At 39.2% G+C, this 21,899-nt stretch overlaps 1 protein-coding gene across 2 annotated transcripts in view; it reads right to left on the reverse strand.

The window, feature by feature from the left end:
- Positions 1-358: 358 nt before the first annotated feature.
- The window catches only part of Vwc2l (von Willebrand factor C domain containing 2 like), a 150,401-nt gene continuing 128,860 nt past the window's right edge, over positions 359-21,899 (reverse strand). Inside the window, exons 4-5 of one of the 2 annotated variants that reach the window (XM_070017779.1) lie at positions 3,550-3,681; positions 359-1,562 (exon numbers count right to left, since the gene is read on the reverse strand). In XM_070017779.1, coding sequence (XP_069873880.1) covers positions 1,504-1,562; positions 3,550-3,681 — 191 coding nt within the window. In that variant the 3' untranslated portion in view covers positions 359-1,503. Of the gene's footprint in view, positions 1,563-3,549; positions 3,682-21,899 lie in introns of those variants that run through there. The other variant, XM_070017788.1, reaches the window with a different exon arrangement.

Here is a 21,899-nt window from a genome sequence, read left to right on the forward strand (position 1 = left end):
CAGAGTCAAGCACGGAAATTGGCACACATGAACACTCAATATCATAGATCATCCTTTAAACCGAAGAAGGATCTAGAGTCAGGAAAGATTTTTTTCCCTGCCTGCCATTTACATTTTCACTGTTAGCTTATTTGAGCCTTTTTTTCTGATCCCCTAGCTAGCTCTCCCTTGTATTATGAGAAGTGAAAATGCACAAAGGCAAATAGAAGAGCAAATGCTTACTTCTCATTGAATACAGCTGTAATGACACATGTACTTTCAGATGGTAGAAGTCACTGAGAAATAGTCATTGAATAGAGAGTGGGGAGCAGGGAGAAGAAATTGGTGAGGAAAATATACCACAAACAATATTCGCTGGTTAACACACTTTATATTTAACAAAATAATTTTTAATAATATATTCTTTTACACATCAAATATTGTTGCTAGAATCCCCCCTCCCTTTTTTTTTTTTTTTTACAGTTTAGTGTTTAGGTTTTTTTTTCCTCACTAGTTTTCAGGCACACCATTTTTTTTCAAAGATTTTAGAAACTGGATTTTTAACAGGCATTAGCTGACAAACAGGATGTTGATCCCTTTTTTAAACATAACTGTAGTTAAAGCCGAGAACCAAAGGTGGAGAAAAAAAATGGATACAGAGGTGACAGTGTGTCTGCAAATAAAGGGTTGAAAGGAAAAACACAACGGATGGGACCACAGCTCCGATGTTCAGAGTTTGGATAGAATTTCTCAATGACCACGGTAGAAGAAACTTGTAAAGTGCCGATCGGTTTATGAGAAATTCTGTCACAGTATAGGTTTACCTCTCCCTAATGGGGCAGAGATATCAAGGCTACAAAGTCTTAAAGAAACAGCTTATAATGAAACTACAACAAACAATTAAACTAACGAAAACAACAATCAAAATTTCCCTCTTAAGCTGGTACCAGACTGCCTCTCACAGAACCTCTGAAGAGAGTTTCCTGATGGATGTTATATCCTATTCCAGCAAATTCTTGCTGTGACTCTAACTGTGCCAAGACTTTGATGCAAAATTTCTGCACCTCAGCTTTCCCAGCTGCCTTCTCTTTCTATTTTCTAAAAAGGACATAGTAACTCCTTAATAATAGATAAGGTACTATGCTGCATGGCTCTATTAGTGGTATTTTCTGAGTTTCAAACCTTATTCCTGTCATTTGTTATTATTATTATTTCTTTCCAAGAGTGTGGATTTTTGAAGTTGGCAATAGGCAACCTAAGGGGCAGAGAAAGCTCTATAATGCGTCTCTGTCTAGACACAGTTCTGAGTGCAGGCATAAATCATGCAGAATTGTTCATGAATGATTCACGACTGTCTCTATGATGTATCCACGGTAGCAAACGGAAAGGCACCAACCTTGTAGCAAATTGGTGTTCAAGGGAAGGCAGCTGGATGCTCTTCCTCGGGATGGCACTGGTGTGGCTATTTGTATCACGACACAAGCACAGTGTGCAAGGAAGTGTCAGGTCCAACCCATCAGCACATTAATTTTGGAAATGACAACTCTTTCTTGATGACAGGAGATGCTTCCAGGGAGCAGAGGCTGGCAAGTTTAAATGAAAACCCAATGTATGAGACCACAGAAACGTGTCCTTAGAGCCAATCTTTGAAGTGTTACTTCTTATGGAGGAGGTCCACTGACTGCAATTGCTGTTTGCTCATGACTCAAAGGCCTCAGGAGCTCACCAAAGCCCTTGGGATGGGGGAGGAGGGGTTGTGTATGTGATGGGGGGCAGAGTTTCACAGTATATCTCCAAGCAAATACTTTGCTATTGTTTTTTTATTCTTTCTAAGACCATTGCTTCTCAGGCAGGTGACATTTTGCCCCCATCCCTTGGGGACATCTGGCAATGTCTGGAGACATTTGGTTGCCACACATGGGCTGAGGGGATGCTATGGGTGCAGAGTGGACAGATGACAGAAGTGTTGCTGAGTATCTTAAAACTGCACAGAATATCCTCCACCAACAATGTCACTACCATGAAGGTTGCCATCATACCTTACTCCACAGAAGCCATGGTGAAGCCAGGGTTAGGGTGAGAGCAGAGAAAGGAAGATTGTTGGTCATGAAGACCATCTTGAAGTTTCCTCAAGGACCCTATCTGATCTGTACCAGGGACTTTTGGACAGGAGAGTAGAATGAACAACTAAGTGTACTATGCCATGTGGTCTCAGAATTGCAAATTTTGTACTTAACTCGAGGTGGTATCAGATACCCTGTGTATGTTATTTATTTATTTATTTTTGTTATACTAGCAGCATTACCAGGGCAACCTTGAGACTCTTCAAAGGTTCACTTTAATAGCTCAGTAGCTAATATATACATTAAAAAAATGTTCAACAAATGGAATTATATTGTGCAAGACTTCCTCTACCCTAATCTGTAATTTTAAATCAGCACTTGAGGTGGAAAGTGTCCTGAATCTGGAATTGTAGACTTAGGGCTGAGTGGTTATTACTAGAACATGGCAAACACAGTGTCCCAAACCATAAAAACTTGTTCATGTGTAAGACCGGCTTCTTTCAGCTAAATCTGAACTCAAATTTTGTCAGACACATTCAGAAGGATTCAGAATCACAGTGGAGCTACTCACCCTGGTTCTGGAATTTATAATACCCGGTGACAAAATGGGTTTACAGTGTGTTTACAACCAAACTTAAATCCAGCATTACAAAGTCTGGTAATGAAGGCTACCAAATATAAATACCTGTCTCTTTGGGTTTTTTTTTTTTTTTTTGTCAAGCTCATGATGTTCTTTACCTAACTGTTTTGGATTGGCAGTTTCAAAGTTTTGTATATGAAAAGCATGGTTTGTAAGAATCAGATTGTGAACTTCCACCTCTAAAGCACAAAGTGTCAGTTCTCCACCCTGACTGGCCCAGGGTCTGTCTATGTGTCTGCCCTCATTTCTCAGCTCATAGAATGTGGCATTCACTTCAGGGAATGAATTGGTGGAATGTACTTGTGTCTTCTTGTTCTGGAAGAATCCTTTCCCTTGACATTGCTTTATTAAATCTTTTTTTTTTTTTTGATACAACCCAAGACTTTAATGTGCAGTCAGATCTGGCCCTTTAGACTCTAAAGGTGAAAAGTAAAATACTACAGGGCGGGGGATGAGGGAATGACATGTAGGATGCACAGAAGAGTAAAAATGGAGTCGATCAGGGGACAGTGAGCTGGCAGGTCAAAGGCATCACCACAGAAGGAGTCTAGGCAAGGCTATTTCTTTCTTTTCATTCCAGAAATCTGGTCATCAAGTCACCACCAAGCATTGGTAATTACAAAAGCGGTTTGGATAGCCATATACTATAGATATTTTATATAGCAAGAGGGAAGGGGAGATATCTCCCCTTGGTAAAATATTCACTTTTGTCAACCCTAAAAGGTTTTGCTGGTGACCCTGTGGTAGCTGGCAGGAATTTGTTTGTTTGTGTTGTGTTGTGTTCAACATGTGCAGTGTGGATGCCACAGTGTCCTCTCCTAAGAACTCTGTCATTGCTCGGGAATCTGTCCTACACAGTCTGCTTGCCTTGGCATTCGCGCTTTGAGCACTGAGCAGGCTTCCACCAGTCTCCGTTGTGACAGTGACAGATGTTGCATTCGTCCACTTTCACTTCAATGCCAGCCGGAATTATTGTAGTTCCTGCAAAGCAGTTGGGACCTGGAATACACACGCATTGATTAGTTGATTCAATCTGAGAGTCCCCCCACTTTTCCCTCCCCGGCCCTTCTCCACTCAACACAACCCCATCCCACCCACCCCAAGCCACGAATGAGCAGATCAGATCATGCTAAAGAATTGTCTTAGAATCATCTAGCCATCCTCTTCCAATTGTAACTTTCACCACTGCTGTCTTCTGCACCCAACTCATATTTTCCATGTGTATCAGGGACTCTTTTAAACATGATCTTTAAGTAGCTGTACAGGGGAAATGTCATTTAACAAAGTAATATATGAATACAATGCATCTTGGTCTCATCCCCTTTGACCCACTCCTTCCCTTACATTTTTCAGTTTTGTGTTCTATACAATGAATTTTTAAAAATTGATGTTTATTTATTTTATTTTATTTTTTTGTCGCTTGTGGGGCTTGAACTCTGGGCCTGGGCGTTGTCCCTCACCACTTCAGCTCAAGGCTAGTGCTCTACCACTTGAGCCACAGTGCCACTTCTAGCTTTTTCTGCTTATGTGGTGCTGAGGAATCAAACCCAGGGCCTCATGCATGCAAGGCAAGCGCTCTACCACTGAGCCACCTTCCCAGCCCCCTACAATGAATTCTTGACTGTATTCTTCCCCTCCTCCCCACTTCATTGTCTTCCCCTTTCCCCTTAGCCCTGTGCTCCCCCTTGAAAGTTCCCATTTCTTGGTTTTCTTGGTGCTTATTTTGTTGGGTTTTGACAGTCTTTCTAAACATTTGCATGATTTAAGCTCTCCATGGAGTCTATTATAATTCAGTTAATTCATCGGGAACTGCTTTTATACCATCTAGCGTGTTTACTTATAGATTTATAGGGATGACAGAGGAAGAAAGAGAGAAAGAGAGAGACAGGCAGAGAGAGCGGAAAAGGAGAGCATTTCTGCTTGCTGAGTCCATGTACTTTTCTAAAGGTTCTCTGGATTAAACTTTGCCTGTTTTGTCCTCTGGGTGAAGGCTGCCAGTGTCCTCTGAAACGCACACGGAGGCCTGGCATGCTCTCCAACACATGGCAATCCTAGAGGCTGATCTCCCTTCATGTGGCGAGTGTGGGGCAATGAATTCAACACCTCCCAAGTATAGTTCCTGGAATCCCCAGCTTGTTTCTTGATAACAATGAATAATTCATGACTAGATGATTTATTCATGTCTCCAGATAAGCTTTGTTGGAGGCTCACTTGATTCTTATAAGTAGAGTTCTTTTAATCTGCTAGATTTTAAATTTTTTTTTAAAGACTGACCCAAAAAGTTTCTGGGTGCTGGTAGCTCATGCCTGTACTTCTAATGAGTCAGGAGACTGATATCTGATGATTGAGGTTCAAAGTCATCTCAGGCACGATAGTCTGCAAAAAATGTGGAAACTATAGCTCAAGTGGTAGAACACTAGCCTTGAGCACAAAACTCAAAGATAGTGCCCAGTCCCTGAGTTCAAGCCCCAGAACCAGCACAAAAAAACAAAAACCAAACAATAACAATAGCAACAACAAAGAATGGTCCAAATGGTTGGGTTTTAGAAATGAACAGTAATTTTATTTTACTTTTTCAGGTGTAAAAAACTTTACTGAAATGTCACTTCTTCATTTAAGATGAATGCTTAAAAAACTGACAAATCTTACATTTATACTTCTTGTCTCTCTTTATCCTTTATCTTAATTTACCTAATTATATATTTTATTTTATCTTTTCCCATAGAGGTTCACCAAAGTTTAGTATTGGTTGATAGTCACTTGCAAGTGCAAATGGAATAAACATTTCTCCCCAATGGAGGATAGTAGAGTGGTCCACATTTGCTGCTCTTCAGAATAATTCCATATGAATCTTCAAAGTACACAATTTGGTAAAAAGAGGGAGCATTATACAGTGTCTACTAATGAATTCCTGGCCAGTAAGCATAGGCACTACATGGTAACGTGACCACATATGTCAACACTGGTAACCAACTTTCACTTCTTTACTGGTTGATGAGAATTTATGACATTGCCATTACCACCAAATTAATGAAATCAGAGGCTGTTTGTAGTTTAGTTTATCATTGTAGGCTTACTTTGATAAAAACCGAGTTACAACAGACACTTATCAACACAGAACTATTATAAACACTATAGGAGTCCATTATTTCAGAACTCCCAGACACCAACTGTGCATGCATTTATCATGATATTTGTGTTTCCGTATCATCCTGTCACTTACCTTTCTTACACAGTATCTGTGGCATGTGCCTGAGCATGGAAGATCCTCAGAAGTATGGGGAATATACTGGGTCAGCTTTGATGATTAAACAGCTGTGGTGAGTTGCCTTAATCTAGGAGGGCCTTTCTTGTTCTGATACTATCATGATAAGTTCTTGGCCAAAGTGTCGACTGTTTATGGACACAATGTTAATTCCATATATCTGGGGCTTTAAGTCATTGCTTGATAAACTGCATGGTCTTTTTGATTGAAGCTGAGACAATTTAACACCAAACCATGAATTTATTTGGCACTCAGAGCTGAGGGAGTCTGCTAAGAACTTGGCAAGGAGGCTTTCCCAGAATGCAGCTGGTTCTCCAGTGCCTGTTGTGGACAGATGTGTCTCAGCCTATCCAGTTCCAGACCAAATCGGGTTTTGCTGGTGCCAAGGTAGTTTCAGAAATGTAACTAGATCTGCCTGCCACCTGTCTGCCTGAGGTTAGCTTTGAGGAGAAAAGTGGCTTCCTCACCTACACATCTAACCAAGACTTTTCACCCTAATTCTACTTTTAGTTTTTCCAGATGGGGAAAAAAAAAACATTTTTCCCCTCAGTAATCAGTTTGGAATCAAGAAATCTATGAAACAGGGAGAATATTTCCCAGCAAAATGTTGACAGCTTCTTGATAGGATTTGGAAATTTAATAATTTAAGTTTGGAAGTGTGTGTGTGTGTGTGGGGGGTGCGTGCGCGCGCACACGTGCGCACATATGTTTCTTGTTCATCTGAGGCTGCAAGTATCTTCGGCATAATAAGAGATATAGGTTGGGAGGAGTGTATGAGAAGAGCTTTCTTATAAGTCTCTAGGATTGTCTTGAAGGGCAATTTTACTAGAGCTCTGCTTTTCACAGTTGTCCCAGTGTGCATATGTGGGTAGCATGCTATGATGTGTCTATATTTGATTAACCTCTATCCATCATTTCTTGAGAGTCATGTAGAATTTGCTGCACATGCAGCCCAAGAAATATTAATTACGTTGATGTATAGACCACAAGAAAGACCCTTTTACATGTGCCAAAACTGACCAAATGCACTGCCTTATAAATAACATAGTGAGCTCTCAACTGTCAACCTGCTGACCCAGGAGTATTTTACAGAATGCTTTGTTTGATCTTGTTAACTTTAGTAGTACAGTGGTTTTATTGGTGCACTTCTGAGAATCTCAGGTGTGTCTACTGCAAGTCTCAAGTTTGCTGTTAATAGTTTTATCTACTTAGAAGTAATTGAGATAATTGTAAGTGGAATGGTTGGCACTATTTAAGAACTGTTCTGGTTTTAGTCCTTCCTGCTGAATAGAGGTGTCAGTAAACGCTAATTTGCTTTGAGCACAGGAGTGTTCTATGTGTAGAAAATCTACCCTCACGATTTCTTACCATCTTTGTTTAGGTGGGGTGGGAGCTGGTGCTTTTGTCTTGGTCTGTGTGAAGGGGTAAATTGCTTAGAAGCGTGAACTGAGAGGCAAAGCCACATATTTTAATGGAGAGGACTTGGAGAAACTCCAGAGGGGAGCAATGAAAATGATGAAGCTGAGGCTAGCTAATAGGACCTCTGAAAAAAAGGTGAAGGGAATTGGAATTATTTAATCTAGAAAGAGAAGATAGGGGAACAACCCAATAATGCTCAGAGAAAGGAGGCTTATGACGTGACAAATGGCAAGCAACTGTGCACTATTTCTTCTGGGGTTTGGAATAAGAGGAAATGGAAATGACGCATTAATTCTCATTGAACACATGCATATGCACCCATACACCCATACATTCTTTACAGAAGTGAGAATTGAATATGGTACTTGCCAACCATGTGGTGAGCTATTCTCTTGGAGAGTTTTGAGAAAAACTAATCTATTCTTTAAGGACAGGAACTGAGTATCTGTTCATTTCTTATTGTCTAGACCTAAAGCTGTATCTGTCAGATATTAAAAACTCAATATATTTGTTTAACAGAATGAAATAGAACGAACTAGCAAGTTATGTGTTGGAAGCAAACTTCTTTACTGTAGCTAGAGATCAGACCTTCTCTATGTCAGGCCTACTCCAGATATTGTAGACATAGTAGAAATACTCACTAAAGATGGAAAAACACTATGATTATTTATTAAATACTTTAAGCCAGGACTTCATCTCATTTGGTCTTTGCAATAACCTACAGAGAGGCATTTATTCCTTCCCTCAGGACCTTGAGCTTCACAGATAGAAAATAATAGTCAAAATCACTAGATGTGGTGGCATCACCCCATTATGAATTCAATTCTCTGCAACCTACAGGAGGCTTCTAATTTTGTTAGGCAATGAAGAAGGATTCTTTGGTCAGATCATGGATTTCTGATCAACATTGAGAAGTTGAGCTAGTTTCTGGTGTTGGGGGTACATAGTGAGGTAAGAGATATGATAGGATGAGAAACAAGTTAGATGTTTTCCATAGCGTTTTATATATTTACCTGCTTTACATTGTACATTCATAGAGCCTCCAGAATTCGTAGTTTATTTATAAGAGAATAGAATTTCCCATGGAGAAAATGCATAGGCAGAAGGACTTTGCTTAAGACAGCTACGAACGTCTCACTGGTGTTGGGTGTGGACCATTTGAGAAGCATAATGAAAGTGGCCTATGTGATCATTTAAACTATTGTAAGTTGTGGTTCTATGACTGATTATCTTGTGGCTATAGGACCCTTTGCAACCTAAGTATAAATGGAGGCACATATGTTCTAGTCTCAGTGAGGATTCATTTATTTAATGCTGTAATTTTGGAAATACAATATTGCATTGGGAGAAAAGATGGGAAGGCATGGATACTCGATGAATAAAATAAGTGATTCCCCTATGATTATACACTTCTCTAAGCACCAACTGTAGAATAAAAACTTTTTTAATAGAATCACTCAAAGTAAATATTATAAGGAAGAGTAATCCATCAACTATAAAAAAGCAGCATTTCTTGGGAGAGGTGGCAGTGGTGAGCCAGAGGGCTCTGTCTTTGGAGTAGTAGCATGTCTTTTTGCCTCAACTTCCTTCAGGCACTTGCATAGACATTCTAGTGATCAGAAGAAAGGCATCTGGAACAATTTCCTCCAGCTCCAGCAATCCAGAAAATACTAGAAGACTGAACATCTGTATCCCATTTGTGGTTGTAAGAACCAAGCAGATTCACTCAGCCACTGAAGTGTTTTTTAAAATTTCTTGATAGGTCCTGAAACTTCCCTCCTAAAAGTACATAAAAGCTGTGTGGTTAAACAAATTCATAGTCACTCTGAATATACTTCTCTTAGATTCGTGTTTCCGTGCAATGTTGACTATCATATGAGAGAATTAAGAATCTGTATGTAACCTGAAATAAGTGCTGTACAAGAGAAGTACACAGAGGGTGTTAGCAGAGAACCTGGCCTTGTTCAGCGTGCTGTCCAGAGGGGGGAGAATTACTGAGTGTAGTTGGAAATGCAAGTGATTGCAGAGAAAATGGGAAACACCAGTGGGGTTGGAGTAGAGAGATGAGCTTAGTGCTAAAGTCGCCGTGGTGGTGATATGTTAATTTAAAAGGGCATATTCTTCAGTGCTTTAGAACTTTATAATCACACTTTTATGAATTTAGTAATTTAAATTAATAAGACATGATGACAATATTGATGCCTCCCAAATCAAATATACTACAAGTCAGAGTTTCAAACCTCTATTCCAGCTCCATTTGCTCCCCATTGTCCTACCAGTTGCTAAGTATTTATGAGTATATGGTTAAGTTAGGGATCAAGACTCTGGGCTTTCTTGGTTGTGTTAAATATTTTGGTTTCCATTTGAACATAATGGGAAGTATTTTATGATGGTGTGTGTGTGTGTGTGTGTGTGTGTGTGTGTGTGTGTGTGTGTGTGTGTGTGTGTGTGTATTAGCGTGGTGTAGACACTGATTTGATAAACTGCCAATTCATTGTATGGTTACTATGACTACTTGTGTGACTGGTCTGCTAAGCACCTATGATGGAATGGAGGTGAGAATCCGCCCCAGTGGATACAGGACTTCTGCAAGTGCAGACAAAGATTAGACCCTCACAGGCCTGGTACTTGGGTATTGATAACTGAAGCATATTTCTTTCCATTTTGCTTTGATGCATTTAAAGTCTCTGCTAAAATGCTGGTGTAATGTTAGATTACTGTCAGCAATTAACACATTGACTTGAATTACTTGATTAGATTAGGGAAAATAAAATCCCTTAGGATTTTAATAAATAATAATTTTAATAAAATCCTATGGGATTTTATTTTTATTGGAAGAAGGAGAAGGAGAAGATAAAGGGCTGGAGTATAGAGGTGATTTCTTGGAAGACCATTGAGTTGGGGTTCCATAGGGGTTTAGGAGGAGAAATCTTTGACTTCAAGTAGCAAAACCTATCCAAAACAATTTAAACAGAAAAGGCACTTATTGAAGAAAGTTCTATCCAGACATTGTCTGGAACAGCCAGACAATGTTAGAGGTAACGGAATTTGACATGGGCTTAGTGAAGACATACTGTGGACACAGAAACCGGTTGGGCCCGTAGGTGTCACTTGCATGAGCTTCTCAATGCTCGGATGCTGTCTTCATGCTACGGTTCCTACCAGCTTTGCCAGAATGGAGGCGAGACAGGCCTGGACCTGTGCTTCTAAGTGTCATTGGCTTGTAATTCAAAGTCAGCTGGAGGTTATGACTGGTAGACAGAACCTAGTCAAGTGCCCCCCTAACTACAAGGAACACTGGAATGTGAATTGCTGGTATTTGTAGCTTTACTAGGAAAGAGGCTTTCTTCATAGATAAGGAATTTTCCCAATCACTGTATAGAGGTAATTTATTCATTTCTTAGGCCAAGAGGATAGAATGGGAGGTGGTCAAAGAAGACACAATTCCAAGTGATACTATTTATTCTAAATGTTAGCCACAATCTTATATTCTCCTTTTCCTGAATCTACAGTTTCTTTTTTGGGAAACTAAGGCGAAATTCAGACCCAGTAAATAACACTCATATGCAATTTAGTTAAATTGTCAAATAGTTTAAATAGTTAAATTAGTTAAATAGTTTAAATATTTTTCCATTTTCTTTCTACCTCATTTTCCTTTTCCTGTCTCCCTCCCTCCCTTCCTTGTCTTTCCTCCCTCCCTTCCTTCCTCCCTCCCTCCCTTCCTTCCTTCCTTCTTTCCTTCCTTCCTTCCTCCCTTCCTTCCTTCCTTCCTTCCTTTCCTTCCTTCCTTCCTTCCTTCCTTCCTTCCTTCCTTCCTTCCTTCCTTCCTTCCTTCCTTCCTTCCTTCCTTCCTTCCCTCCCTCCTTCCCTCCTTCCTTCCTCTTTCTCTTTCTTTGTTTCATTCTTTCTTGCTTGCTTTCTTCTTTCTTGCTTGCTTTTATCTCTCTCTTTCCTTCCTTCCTTCTCTCTTTCTTTCATTCATTCATTCTTTCATTTTTTGTCGAATTCTCCTGTATACCTCAGGTAAACTCTGCACTTACGATTCTCCTCCTTGAGCCTCTAAATGATGGGATGGCAGATGTCAACAGCCACACTGGGTTTTAATTCCTTGTCAAGACGGCTTTATGTATGATTTATTTATCCTCATATCAACTATTATTTTCTTTATCTGTTTAGCTAAGACTATAAACATAGAAATATCAAGTGACGTACCCAGTCACAGAGCTAATATGAAACTAAGGTTGTAGATACAGAGCCATTTCTTCATGCTCCATCCTAGGAAGCAATCTTTTGGCACAGAGGAGCTATTTTTTGGGGGGGGGTCTGGTCATAGGGCCTGAACTTTGGGCCTGGGTGCTGTCCCTCAGCTCTTCAGCTCAAGGCTAGCACTCTACCACTTGAGCCACAGCACCACTTCCGGCTTTTTTCTTTTTGCTTATGTGGTGCTGAGGAATTGAACCCAGGGCCTCTGGCATGCAAGGCATGCGCTCTACCACTGAACCACCTTCCCAGCCCCAGAGGAGCTATTTTTTGTTTCTTACAAGTTTGTATAGCACCTGGTTGCAGTAGTAATAGTGGTAAAAGTAGTAGTAGTAGTAGTAGTCATAGTTAGTAACTAACCACTAGGATAGCTAAATTACTTGTGTGTGCTTGTGTGTGTGTGTGTGTGTGTGTGTGTGTGTGTGTGTGTGTGTGTGTGTGTGTGTGTTTAGGTATATGTAAAAAGATGAATGTGTAAGTATATGAGAGGAAAGGGGAAGGTCTGGCTCTAAAATTCTCATATGGGGTAGAGAAATGGCCCCTCAAAGAGCTACTACAAGTTCTCCACAGTAACCACACAGCAGGATTTTCTTCCCAGGAAGCATTTAGAACTGATTCTAGTCATCACTATGGAAGGTAGATGGGTTGGCACAAAGACCCTTCAATAGAGGCTCTGTTCTTGTTTCTCATCAACAGCCATGCTCTCTGTTTCCTAGAGACTAGGAAAGCCAAGCTGGTCACGACCACTTTATAGGCACTTTAGGATTGTAAATTTGTATGACATACCTGAAAAATCTTCCTTCAAACAACAACTTCATGTTGTTTAATATTCCTCTTTGGAGGATTCCAATCTCTGGGTTTGCTTTGAAAATTTAGTATTGACACTTGTTATCTTTTAGAAATTAGTTCTAAATGATGCTTCTGCTGCACAAATGAGGCAGATTCCTGCTTGTATAAAGCCATAAACATCCTATATTTAGTTGGCAGAGCTTTGACATCATTGTTTCAGCAAATAGCAGGCTTGCAGGCTTCTGTTCATGATTGAATTGGATTGGATTATGTCCTTCCTTTTAACTGATTTTAATTCTCTGCTTCATGAAGTCTGATAGATGTTACAGTGCTACAGACAAGCAATAGGCTTTCTGACCAGGTATACCCATTTTTCAATTATTGAAAATTTTGGAAAAGATGTTTCTAATAAAACAAGTAATTAGAGATGATTGCGGTTAAAAATGGAACTGAACGTTCAGTAACTTCCCAGTGGTGTGTTATGATGGGTCTGGACAGGGAATAGTGATTAGATTCTGATTGCCAGTGTGCCACCCCACCCCTTACCCTGGCCCTGTCCCAACTAGAGAACAGAGTGTTTCTCTCTACTGAATTTCAGTCACTCATCCCTATGTTACTTTTGAACCTTTTTTTTATTACACCTCAAAACAAAAAGCTTCCTTAGATTAAGGTGGCATGATTCAGGAAGAATTGTTTTCTCTGAGGTTGCCCTGAAGGTGACTGTTAATCATTTTATTTGAAAATTCAATATTGCTGAACTCCCACACAAATTTCAGTCTGAGAGCTCCAGAGACTTTGCTGGCCCTTAAGTATGTGAGATTTATAGCTTGGTGTTCCAATTAAGGAAAATGCAAGCAAGGGCTAAAGCCAGGGAAGGAATGACACGGTCATGCTACAATATAGAGATAAAGATTGGGCACTCTTTTTCTAATTTCAAGCAAATCAGCAGGCTCTGAGAAACAGGCAAAATTCAGGTTCTACCTTAGTAGGCTGTATCTGTCCACTTTTACCTTTGATGGATAGTTGGAAATGGCTTGGTTTGAGATCTGCTTAATGTTTTTTTTTGCTTTGAATAATAGAATATCTTAGTCAAGGTTCCATGCCACCATAAGTATGCCCCACTTTGATAGTACTTTGGATGGACTTTCAGATCATTATCCTATCTTTTCTCAGAATTCCTAAAGGTAATCAGAGTTGATATATTATACCCATTTGACAGATGACGAAGAGACAGAAGTCAGGTGAACTGAGCACAGCCTGGAGTCAGATGGTGCATATTCTCAGTCTTGCTATTTGTTGGCTGGGTGAACTCCAGGTCCTCAGTCATATAATAACATTATTACAACCTTTTTGAAGTTTTCAAGGGAAAGTGAATTAGCATATAGAACACATTTAGATCAATGTTTATCATATAGTAAAGCAGAATAAATATTGTAATTTATCATTCTAACTATGGCTGTTACCTGAGTAACAATCTGTATGATTGGGTAAGTTTTAGAATCTAGATCCTTTGATTGTTAATCAAATGTGTTTTTAAAAAAAATTCAGACAGAAATGAAGAAATTTATCTTACTTCTGTCAGTGATTTTTTTTTGTCGGTTGTGGGGCTTGAACTCCAGGCCTGGTGTTGTCCCTCAGCTCTTCAGCTCAAGGCTAGCACTCTACCACTTGAGCCATAGCCCCACTTCTGGCTTTTTCTGTTTATGTGGTGCTGAGGAATCGAACCCAGGGCCTCATGCATGCGAAGCAAGCACTCTACCACTGAGCCATCTTCCCAGCCTCAGTGATTAAAAAAAAAAATCAAGTGGTTACACAGCAATAAAGATGTGGCTTTTCCCCAGGCTTGCTTACTGCTCACAAGGAAACCAGAGGAATAAAGAAAATGATTGAATAGTATATATCTGGGGAGGGTTAGGGGAAGATACATTGACCTGAACCCTTTGCCAACCAAGCAAGTGCCTGAAGATGGATTTCTGAGGCTATTAGTAGGTGCTTCAATTCATTAGAAAGGGCTGAGATATGTAGAAAAAAGCCTAACTTCCAGAGTAAAAGTGGGATTGAAAACTAAATGAAGAAAGAGTAGGCAACATATGCACACATGCATATACACATATACACATACATATACACACATGTATATGTTATATACACATATGTATTGGGTACACATATAAATAATATTTATAAATTTATGTTATAATTATACATATATGTATTATATTAAATTTATAATACATATTTGTAATATAAATATATATATATGTGTGTGCATATATGTGAATATACAGATGAAATATATATTTTCTCTCATGAATCACCCTGTATAGTGTGACTTCTCAATTTTGTCCTTAGTACTTAAAAAGCAAGATGACATGTGACTTCTCACCAATAACAGGAATATTGCATAAGTTTTGGTACCCTCTCCCCACTCCATGGATTTCTCAGCAGCCATTAAAAAGAATGATTTACAACTTACAGCTGACTTGCAGCTGACTTGCGATTTTCATGAGTTATTATTGAATAAAAAAGCAATTATGCAGAGAAGTGTGTGTAATATGATCCTAGTTTAATAAAACAAATGTAGACAAACAAGCTTCCCAGTGTGTGTTTGCACAGGATTAGAGGAGGGTGCAGGGAAAATAAGGAAGTACAAATTCTGTGTTGTTAGCATAGATTATCTTACTAGGGGAAGGAGTTGGTGGTGAGGGAGGAGATGAATAGAATAAAGGAGCTGAAGAACAAATAATTAAAAAAATCTTCACTAAAGTAAAGCACTGTAACAAATTTATATTTAGCTTAGTGTCCTGTTGTCACTGTACTTGACTTTGGTACACTGCATCTTCTATATACATTTGTCTAATCTGGGGAGGGGAAGGGGAATAACAAACCACTGAAACAAGGACATAGGATGACCCATTGCAACAATGATAACCACAAGACAGTATATTGGAAACAAACTGTTCAACTTTGGGAGGGGGGAGTATGGGAAGTCAGGGAGGGGATGTGGAGGAGGAAAGGGATAGTGGGACAACAACAAGGGAAGAGATTGAGAAGTTATGTACTCATTGCCTTACTCATGTAACTGTAACCCCTCTGTACAGCATCTTTACAATAAAATAAAATAAAAAGCCCAAGTTACAAATAATAAAATCATAATTATGAAAAAGAGAAATCAATTTCAACATAATTTTAAAAATCAATTTGAGTTGTTGTCAGTGGCCCACATCTGCGATCCCAGCTATTCAGGAGGCTGAGATCTGAGGATCACAGTTCAAAGCCAGCCCAGGCAGGAAAGTCTGTGACACTCTTAGCTCTAACCATCAAACAGCCAGAAGTAGAACTGTGGTTCAAGTGGTAGAGCATAGCTTTGAGGACAAAGGCTCAGAACAGTACTTAGGCCCTGAGTAGGCCCTGACTTGAGGCCCCAAGGCACACACTCACTCACACACACACACACACACACACACACACACACACACACACACACACACACACACACACACACCCCAATGTGTATGCTTAATGATGTATTTATGGGTCCTTTTGTGTCATTGATATTTGCTATTACGTTGATAATGAGTCTGGCATATGGTAGAAATGAGAATGCATGGTGAAGACAGTCACCACGAGAGACAGAACAAGTGAGCTTCAACACCAGTTTGCCTGCCTCTGAGCTTTTAGGACTACATTTTCTATTGCAGTAAACAGACACCAGTTTGCTTGTCTCTGAGCTTTTAGGACTACATTTTCTATTGCAATAGACAGACACTAGGTATGTATAGTACTGGAACATTTGAAATATGGACAATCCAAGGTATCATCTGCTGTTAAGTCTATGAAATGAGATTTCACATGTATCTCTTGAACATCAGGAAAAAAAGATGGTAATATGGTTCACTAATATTTTTATATTGATTGCATATTGAATGAAAATTATTTTGGATCTATTGGGTTCAGGAAGCTATTATATTACAATTAACTTTATATTTTCACTTTTTAAACATTGCGAGTAGAAAAACTGGGAGAATGAGATGACAGACTGTCAATTTTTTACATTATTTGATGGAAAGGAATGGTATAAGTTATTGGGAAAAGACTACCTTTCAAATGGGATTTTCTTTTTTTTAATTCATTTATTGTTATTGCAAAGGTAATATATAGAGGGGTTATGGTTATATAAGTCAGATAAAAAAGTCAGATAAAAGAGGAGGAGGCAACAATGCTCGATAGGAAATGGACTCATTACCTTGCTCATGTAACTGTAACCCCTCTGTACAATATTTTTACAATAAAAAATGTACAAAAAAGTACATTTCTTTTTTAACAACATCACCCCTTCCCTTGCTCTCTCTAAATTTCTCCCTCTAATGCCCATCCAGGAGTTGCATAGTTCATTTTCAATATAGAGCCTAGTGAGTATCACTGCTGCATTTGTTCTCCCTCTTTGTTCTGCTACTTCTTTGTCCCCTTTTAAAGCAAATGTGGGTCCTTGATCAACTGCCTCAATCTTCCTGGGGATAGCTTTGAAATACAAATTCTCCAGGCCCATCTGATACTAAATCATACACTCTGGGTATGGGGTCCTTCAAATTGTGTGACATTCTAGGAGATTCTGAAATGGAAGCCAGTGTGTGAAGATATGGCAGAGTCTGAATAAAAACCATAAAATTAATATGGGGAACCAAGAAGATTATATCATTAGTGTCAGTTTTGGAAGAAGCTTCACTCTACACATAGCTTATCCAGAAAAACAATACATTCAGCACCTCCAGGATCCTGGGCTTTTGGGGAAGGGTCATTTCTGAGGAGAAATTCTGAGCAAGTAAATGGTGGTTAAATGGTTCAATTACTTTCAAGTTTCAGCATCAGACGCTGAGCTGTCATTATTGTGTTTCTTCAATAAGTGTGATTTTTACCTGTATGACAGCCTGCAAATCAAAAAGTCATGTGTGAATGTGACATTTGGAACCACTCTGGATGGTTTAATGACCCCATTTTCGGAAGAAAAAAACAACAAGTCAGTTATCATTGGAAAGAAAATAGTACATATTTGTCTTTTGGGTTGAAACAGGTTATAAAAAGATTGCATTACTCAGCTTTCCCTTTCACCTAGAAAATAAAATTTCTTTAGCAACAAACTTACTGCTTGCAATTAATTTAGGATCATCTTTGAAAGCTGCCTAGTTCATAGATGAAAAATTACATTATTTTCCATTTCCTCAGAGAATGGAACCCATGTCCTTTTGAGGGAGAGTTGGGCTTGGTATGTGAATTATGCTTGTCAATAAAGTGGGTATGTGCACATACACACACACACACATGCACACATGAATACACAGCACATTTCATAGTGAAGATGAAACAGAAAACTTCAAAGATACAAAATGCCTTAACCTTTAAAAAGATAAAGAAAAAAAAGATAATGGGTAGATTATTTTGATATGGAAACATAACGCCAAAGATCCAGATGCCTTGTCGACATTTCCAGGGGTTGGATAGAAATGCATTGTTAGATATGCCCACGGAGAAAATCAGTAACACAGTGGCATTTTCTTTAATGCATTACTAACAGAGCCTGTAAAAATGTTGACAAGACTAGTATAAGTAGGAGTTCACAAACAATATGTAATTCATATAGTTAATTTAGTACTTGGAATGATAATTTAAAATTCTTTTTTTAAATAATTTTATCAAGGTGCTATACAGAGGGGTTAGAGTTGCATGTGAGGTTATGAGTACATTTCTTGTCCAACATTGTTGCTCCCTCCCTTGTTTTTCTCCCATTTTCCCTCCTCTAACTCTCTCCCCTCAAATTGTACAGATCATTTCCAACATAGATAATTTTCAATTCTACAAACAAACATTAATTACCTGCCATGTACCAGCCATTGTCTAGAAATAGAATGTGGAGGAAACAGATTTTCTTTCTATATGGATGTAGTAAAACTAGATACTGAAAATGAGTAACAATGGGATAAAATTTATAATGAGTAGAATAGAGTCCATGTGCTGAAGGCATTTAATCTAGCCTGGGAGCCCTGAGGATGTGATGTGTCATAATGGGGGATGTCAGGGAGATGAAAAGCCTTAGGCAAAGGAGCCACCCGTGAACAGCTTCTAAGTGCAGTGAAGGCTTAAGGCATTGGGGAATATTGGTGGCACCATGAAGTAGACTAGAGCAAGGGAAACAAAACAAAAGTAGAAACAAGTAGAGGACAATTTGAATGCTTTAAAAAACCCATACCCAGGGTTTTGGGATTGCATGTAAAGGATCAGTCATACCATACCAGATTTAACTGTTCATCTGTAGATCAGCTTCAGTGTAGATAATGAATTGAAGCAGTAATGAGGGTTGTGTTGGTCAAAGTAGACCGATTGAATCAGTACTTGCATGAGTCAAAGATGAGGGGCTGGACAAAGATGGTGGGCATGGGGAGTGGAAGGAAGGGGATGGATGTAAGCAATGATTAGGAGAGAGGATCATTATGACTCTATTCTGTCATGTTAGTGAGGGACAAGGACCGTGGAATAAGGTAGATGCTTCTGATTTGAGCAAATTACAGGGAACACTGCTGAAGGAACAGGATGTAGGGAAACGTGAATCATATTAATGTTAGAAATTTTGAGTTGATGAAGGCAGGAATCATCCATGCAGAGGTGAACAGGGGACCAGAAATGATGAAATTGGGCATGGAGAAGTGGGAGTCTGACAAATGAATGTTCATTGAGGCCAGAAGAGAAGTGAGACTTCTCTGAAGCATCTGGTAGATGGCAAAGAAGAGGACCTAGCACAGCACTATCTCTTAGGATAGTACACAGTACCGAGGTCCTACTTAGATGTCTGAAAAGAGAGTCCAAAGTGGAAGGGAAAAATAGCAATAGGAACACATGGCATCAGAGCAGTGAATAAAGAAGGTGTTTTTGGTCTGGTGGAAAGGGTAACTGTCAGCTATGAAGAAGCTGGGATGGTGACAGAAGTAATGGATCAGTCACGTTCAGTCACGTTGACAAGAGCAATGTCTTTGAGTTTGGAGAAGGCTGAGGAATGGTTGGGAAGTAAGGCTGTAGGAATGAAAACAACCCAGGAGAAATTATGAAAGAGGGAGAAACATGTTATATGCTGGGTGGGAGAGAATCATGGGGAACTTGAATATGAAATAAGAAGGGGCAGGAGGATAATTGGTAATTTCCTTCCTGGAGGAAGGAAACGGGTATAGAATTCTGTGCTATTAGACCATTGAGATTGTCTTCCCACATCACAGGCAAGAGGAAGCTGAAAGTTTCTGTCTGACAATTTACATTTTCTCTGGGAAGCATGAGGAGTGTGCTTCTGCTGAGAATGGAAAGAAAAGAGGAGACAGGAAAAGGTTGAAACAGTCACTGGGGAGAAAATAAAAGCTAGCTGGGGAGGTAAATGAAATTGTTGGGCAAGGTTGACAGTCCAAGGGAGGAAAGTGACTACAATTTATAGCGGTAGCAATTTGATTGCTTGTGTGATCTTTCCCCACAGAGCTCAACAATATTGTGGAAGAGTGCTCCAGGCAGATAGTCAGCATTTAATTGCAGTGTAAACTCAGGCAAGACACCTCCTGACAATAGGATTGTTGTATTAAGTGCATTAATGTATATGAAGTGTTGAGAATTATTAGTATATAGTGGATCTCTCCAAGCATTAGCTTTTATCTCAGCATGGAGTCTGGCAGGCACTTGTAATGGCCAGAACAATGGACTGAGAGATATTAACTAGAGAGTGAATGACAATTACAGACTAAAGGGTTAAACTGAAGAAAAAGAAAAGCAAAGCCATTGATTTTGGAGACCACTACATTGTGTGTATTTATTGGAAGTCTTCCTGGTTATGGATTCCTGGCCACAGATTGTAATATGCTAGTTTTGCTGACAGGATTAAAATGCTAATGGATACGGAATAACATCATCTAAGCTCCTATTCTTTTTTTGGCTGTGATACCTAATATATGAGGGATTTATGTTAGAAAGGTATTGTGGATTTTTTTTTGGAAGCAGTTCCTGTGACACTTCATGTTCCTGAAATCTTGTGAAATAGAAAAGTTTTCAAAAAGTGAAAAAAAATCTAAGTAGCAATATTAAGGGAATCCCCTCAAGTTAAGGCAGTTTTGTTTAAAAGCTGTAAATTTTCCAACTGTTTATATTCTTTTCCTTAAGGTTCACAATGCAATTTAAGCCAGAAAAAAAAAAAGAAAAACAAAAACAAAAACCCATCCGTCTGGACCAAGCTTGAACTGCTGCAGAAAAACAGCCTCAAAAACTGAACTTTGAAGGGAACTTTCTGCATTGCTAATGTGTGGAGACACTCAGAGGTGCTATTTTTTCTCAGAATACATTCTGTATGGTCATTTAGATCATGAATTGGGATCCCAGCCTTGTATCATAAACATCAATGGACTTTAGGCAACATTTGCTTCTAGGTAGTTCAAGGCCTGAGGCTTTATATGGTAGAATATTATGGAAGATCCCACTGAGCTCTCTGAAAATAGGAAAACAGTTTCACATGCTAACAAACAAATAAAATAAAATTATAGAGTAAGGTCTGATAGGAATATAGAATATATAGGAATATAGAAATGTTCCTCTTAATCTTGTCTGGGCAAATGAGTTTTGCTTGACTTTAGAGGGGAGGATGGAAAGTAAAGCAATAAAGTCAGTTAATCTTCAATGAAAACATTGCCACTCTTACTACCAAGATACCTCCAGATCTTCTGTGTCCCCAGAAATTGCCAATAAACAGATGGCAACTGGATATTTATTTATTACCAGTGTCATTATTGAAGTCCTCTTATATGCCAGAGATTCCAAAACACTGGAGATAGAGTAATAGTAATAGTAAGACAGATGTTCAGTTCTCAATCTTATTCTCTGCCAGACAGAGGTGAGTACAAAATTAGATAGGATACAGGAGGACAACATATGGAACCCAATAAACCTAAAAGAAGCCTTCCTTGAAGGCTTGAAGTGAAGTCTTGCTGAGGGGTGAACAGAAAGGATACTGGTTCAGAATCATGGTGGTGGTGGTGAGTATGTGTGAATCCACAACATGAACAAAGTTAGAGTCGGGGTCTCCTGGAAGGAGGAATGGGAGAAATTCTATGTAGGTTTATCTTAGGGTCTCAACAAGATTGTCGAGAACTAAGAAGATGCAGATTCTCTAGTCCTTGTAAGCTTTCCTGAAGGGAGGAATGAGGCTTGGGGAGACACCAAGGGTTTTTATAGTTATATTTATACCTTAGCCAAACTACCCCTGCTACTGGGTGAGGTTGCAAGATACCTGGGCTGGTGAGACCACAGGCAGCAATAACCGAAGGGAAATCCTACTAAACTGGAGTCAGGAGAAATAGGGAAGAGAGGACAAGCTGGGGAGACTTAGAATGGATAAACAGAAGTGGAAAATAGAAAATGGGTATCCAAATGGTTTGAAAGAAACTAAAATGTTACCTGTGTTTCTTGT

This window comes from Dipodomys merriami, unplaced genomic scaffold (assembly GCF_024711535.1).
Source record: "Dipodomys merriami isolate MVZ:Mamm:240054 unplaced genomic scaffold, mDipMer1.0.p SCAF_1, whole genome shotgun sequence".
Classification (NCBI taxonomy): Eukaryota; Metazoa; Chordata; class Mammalia; order Rodentia; family Heteromyidae; genus Dipodomys; species Dipodomys merriami.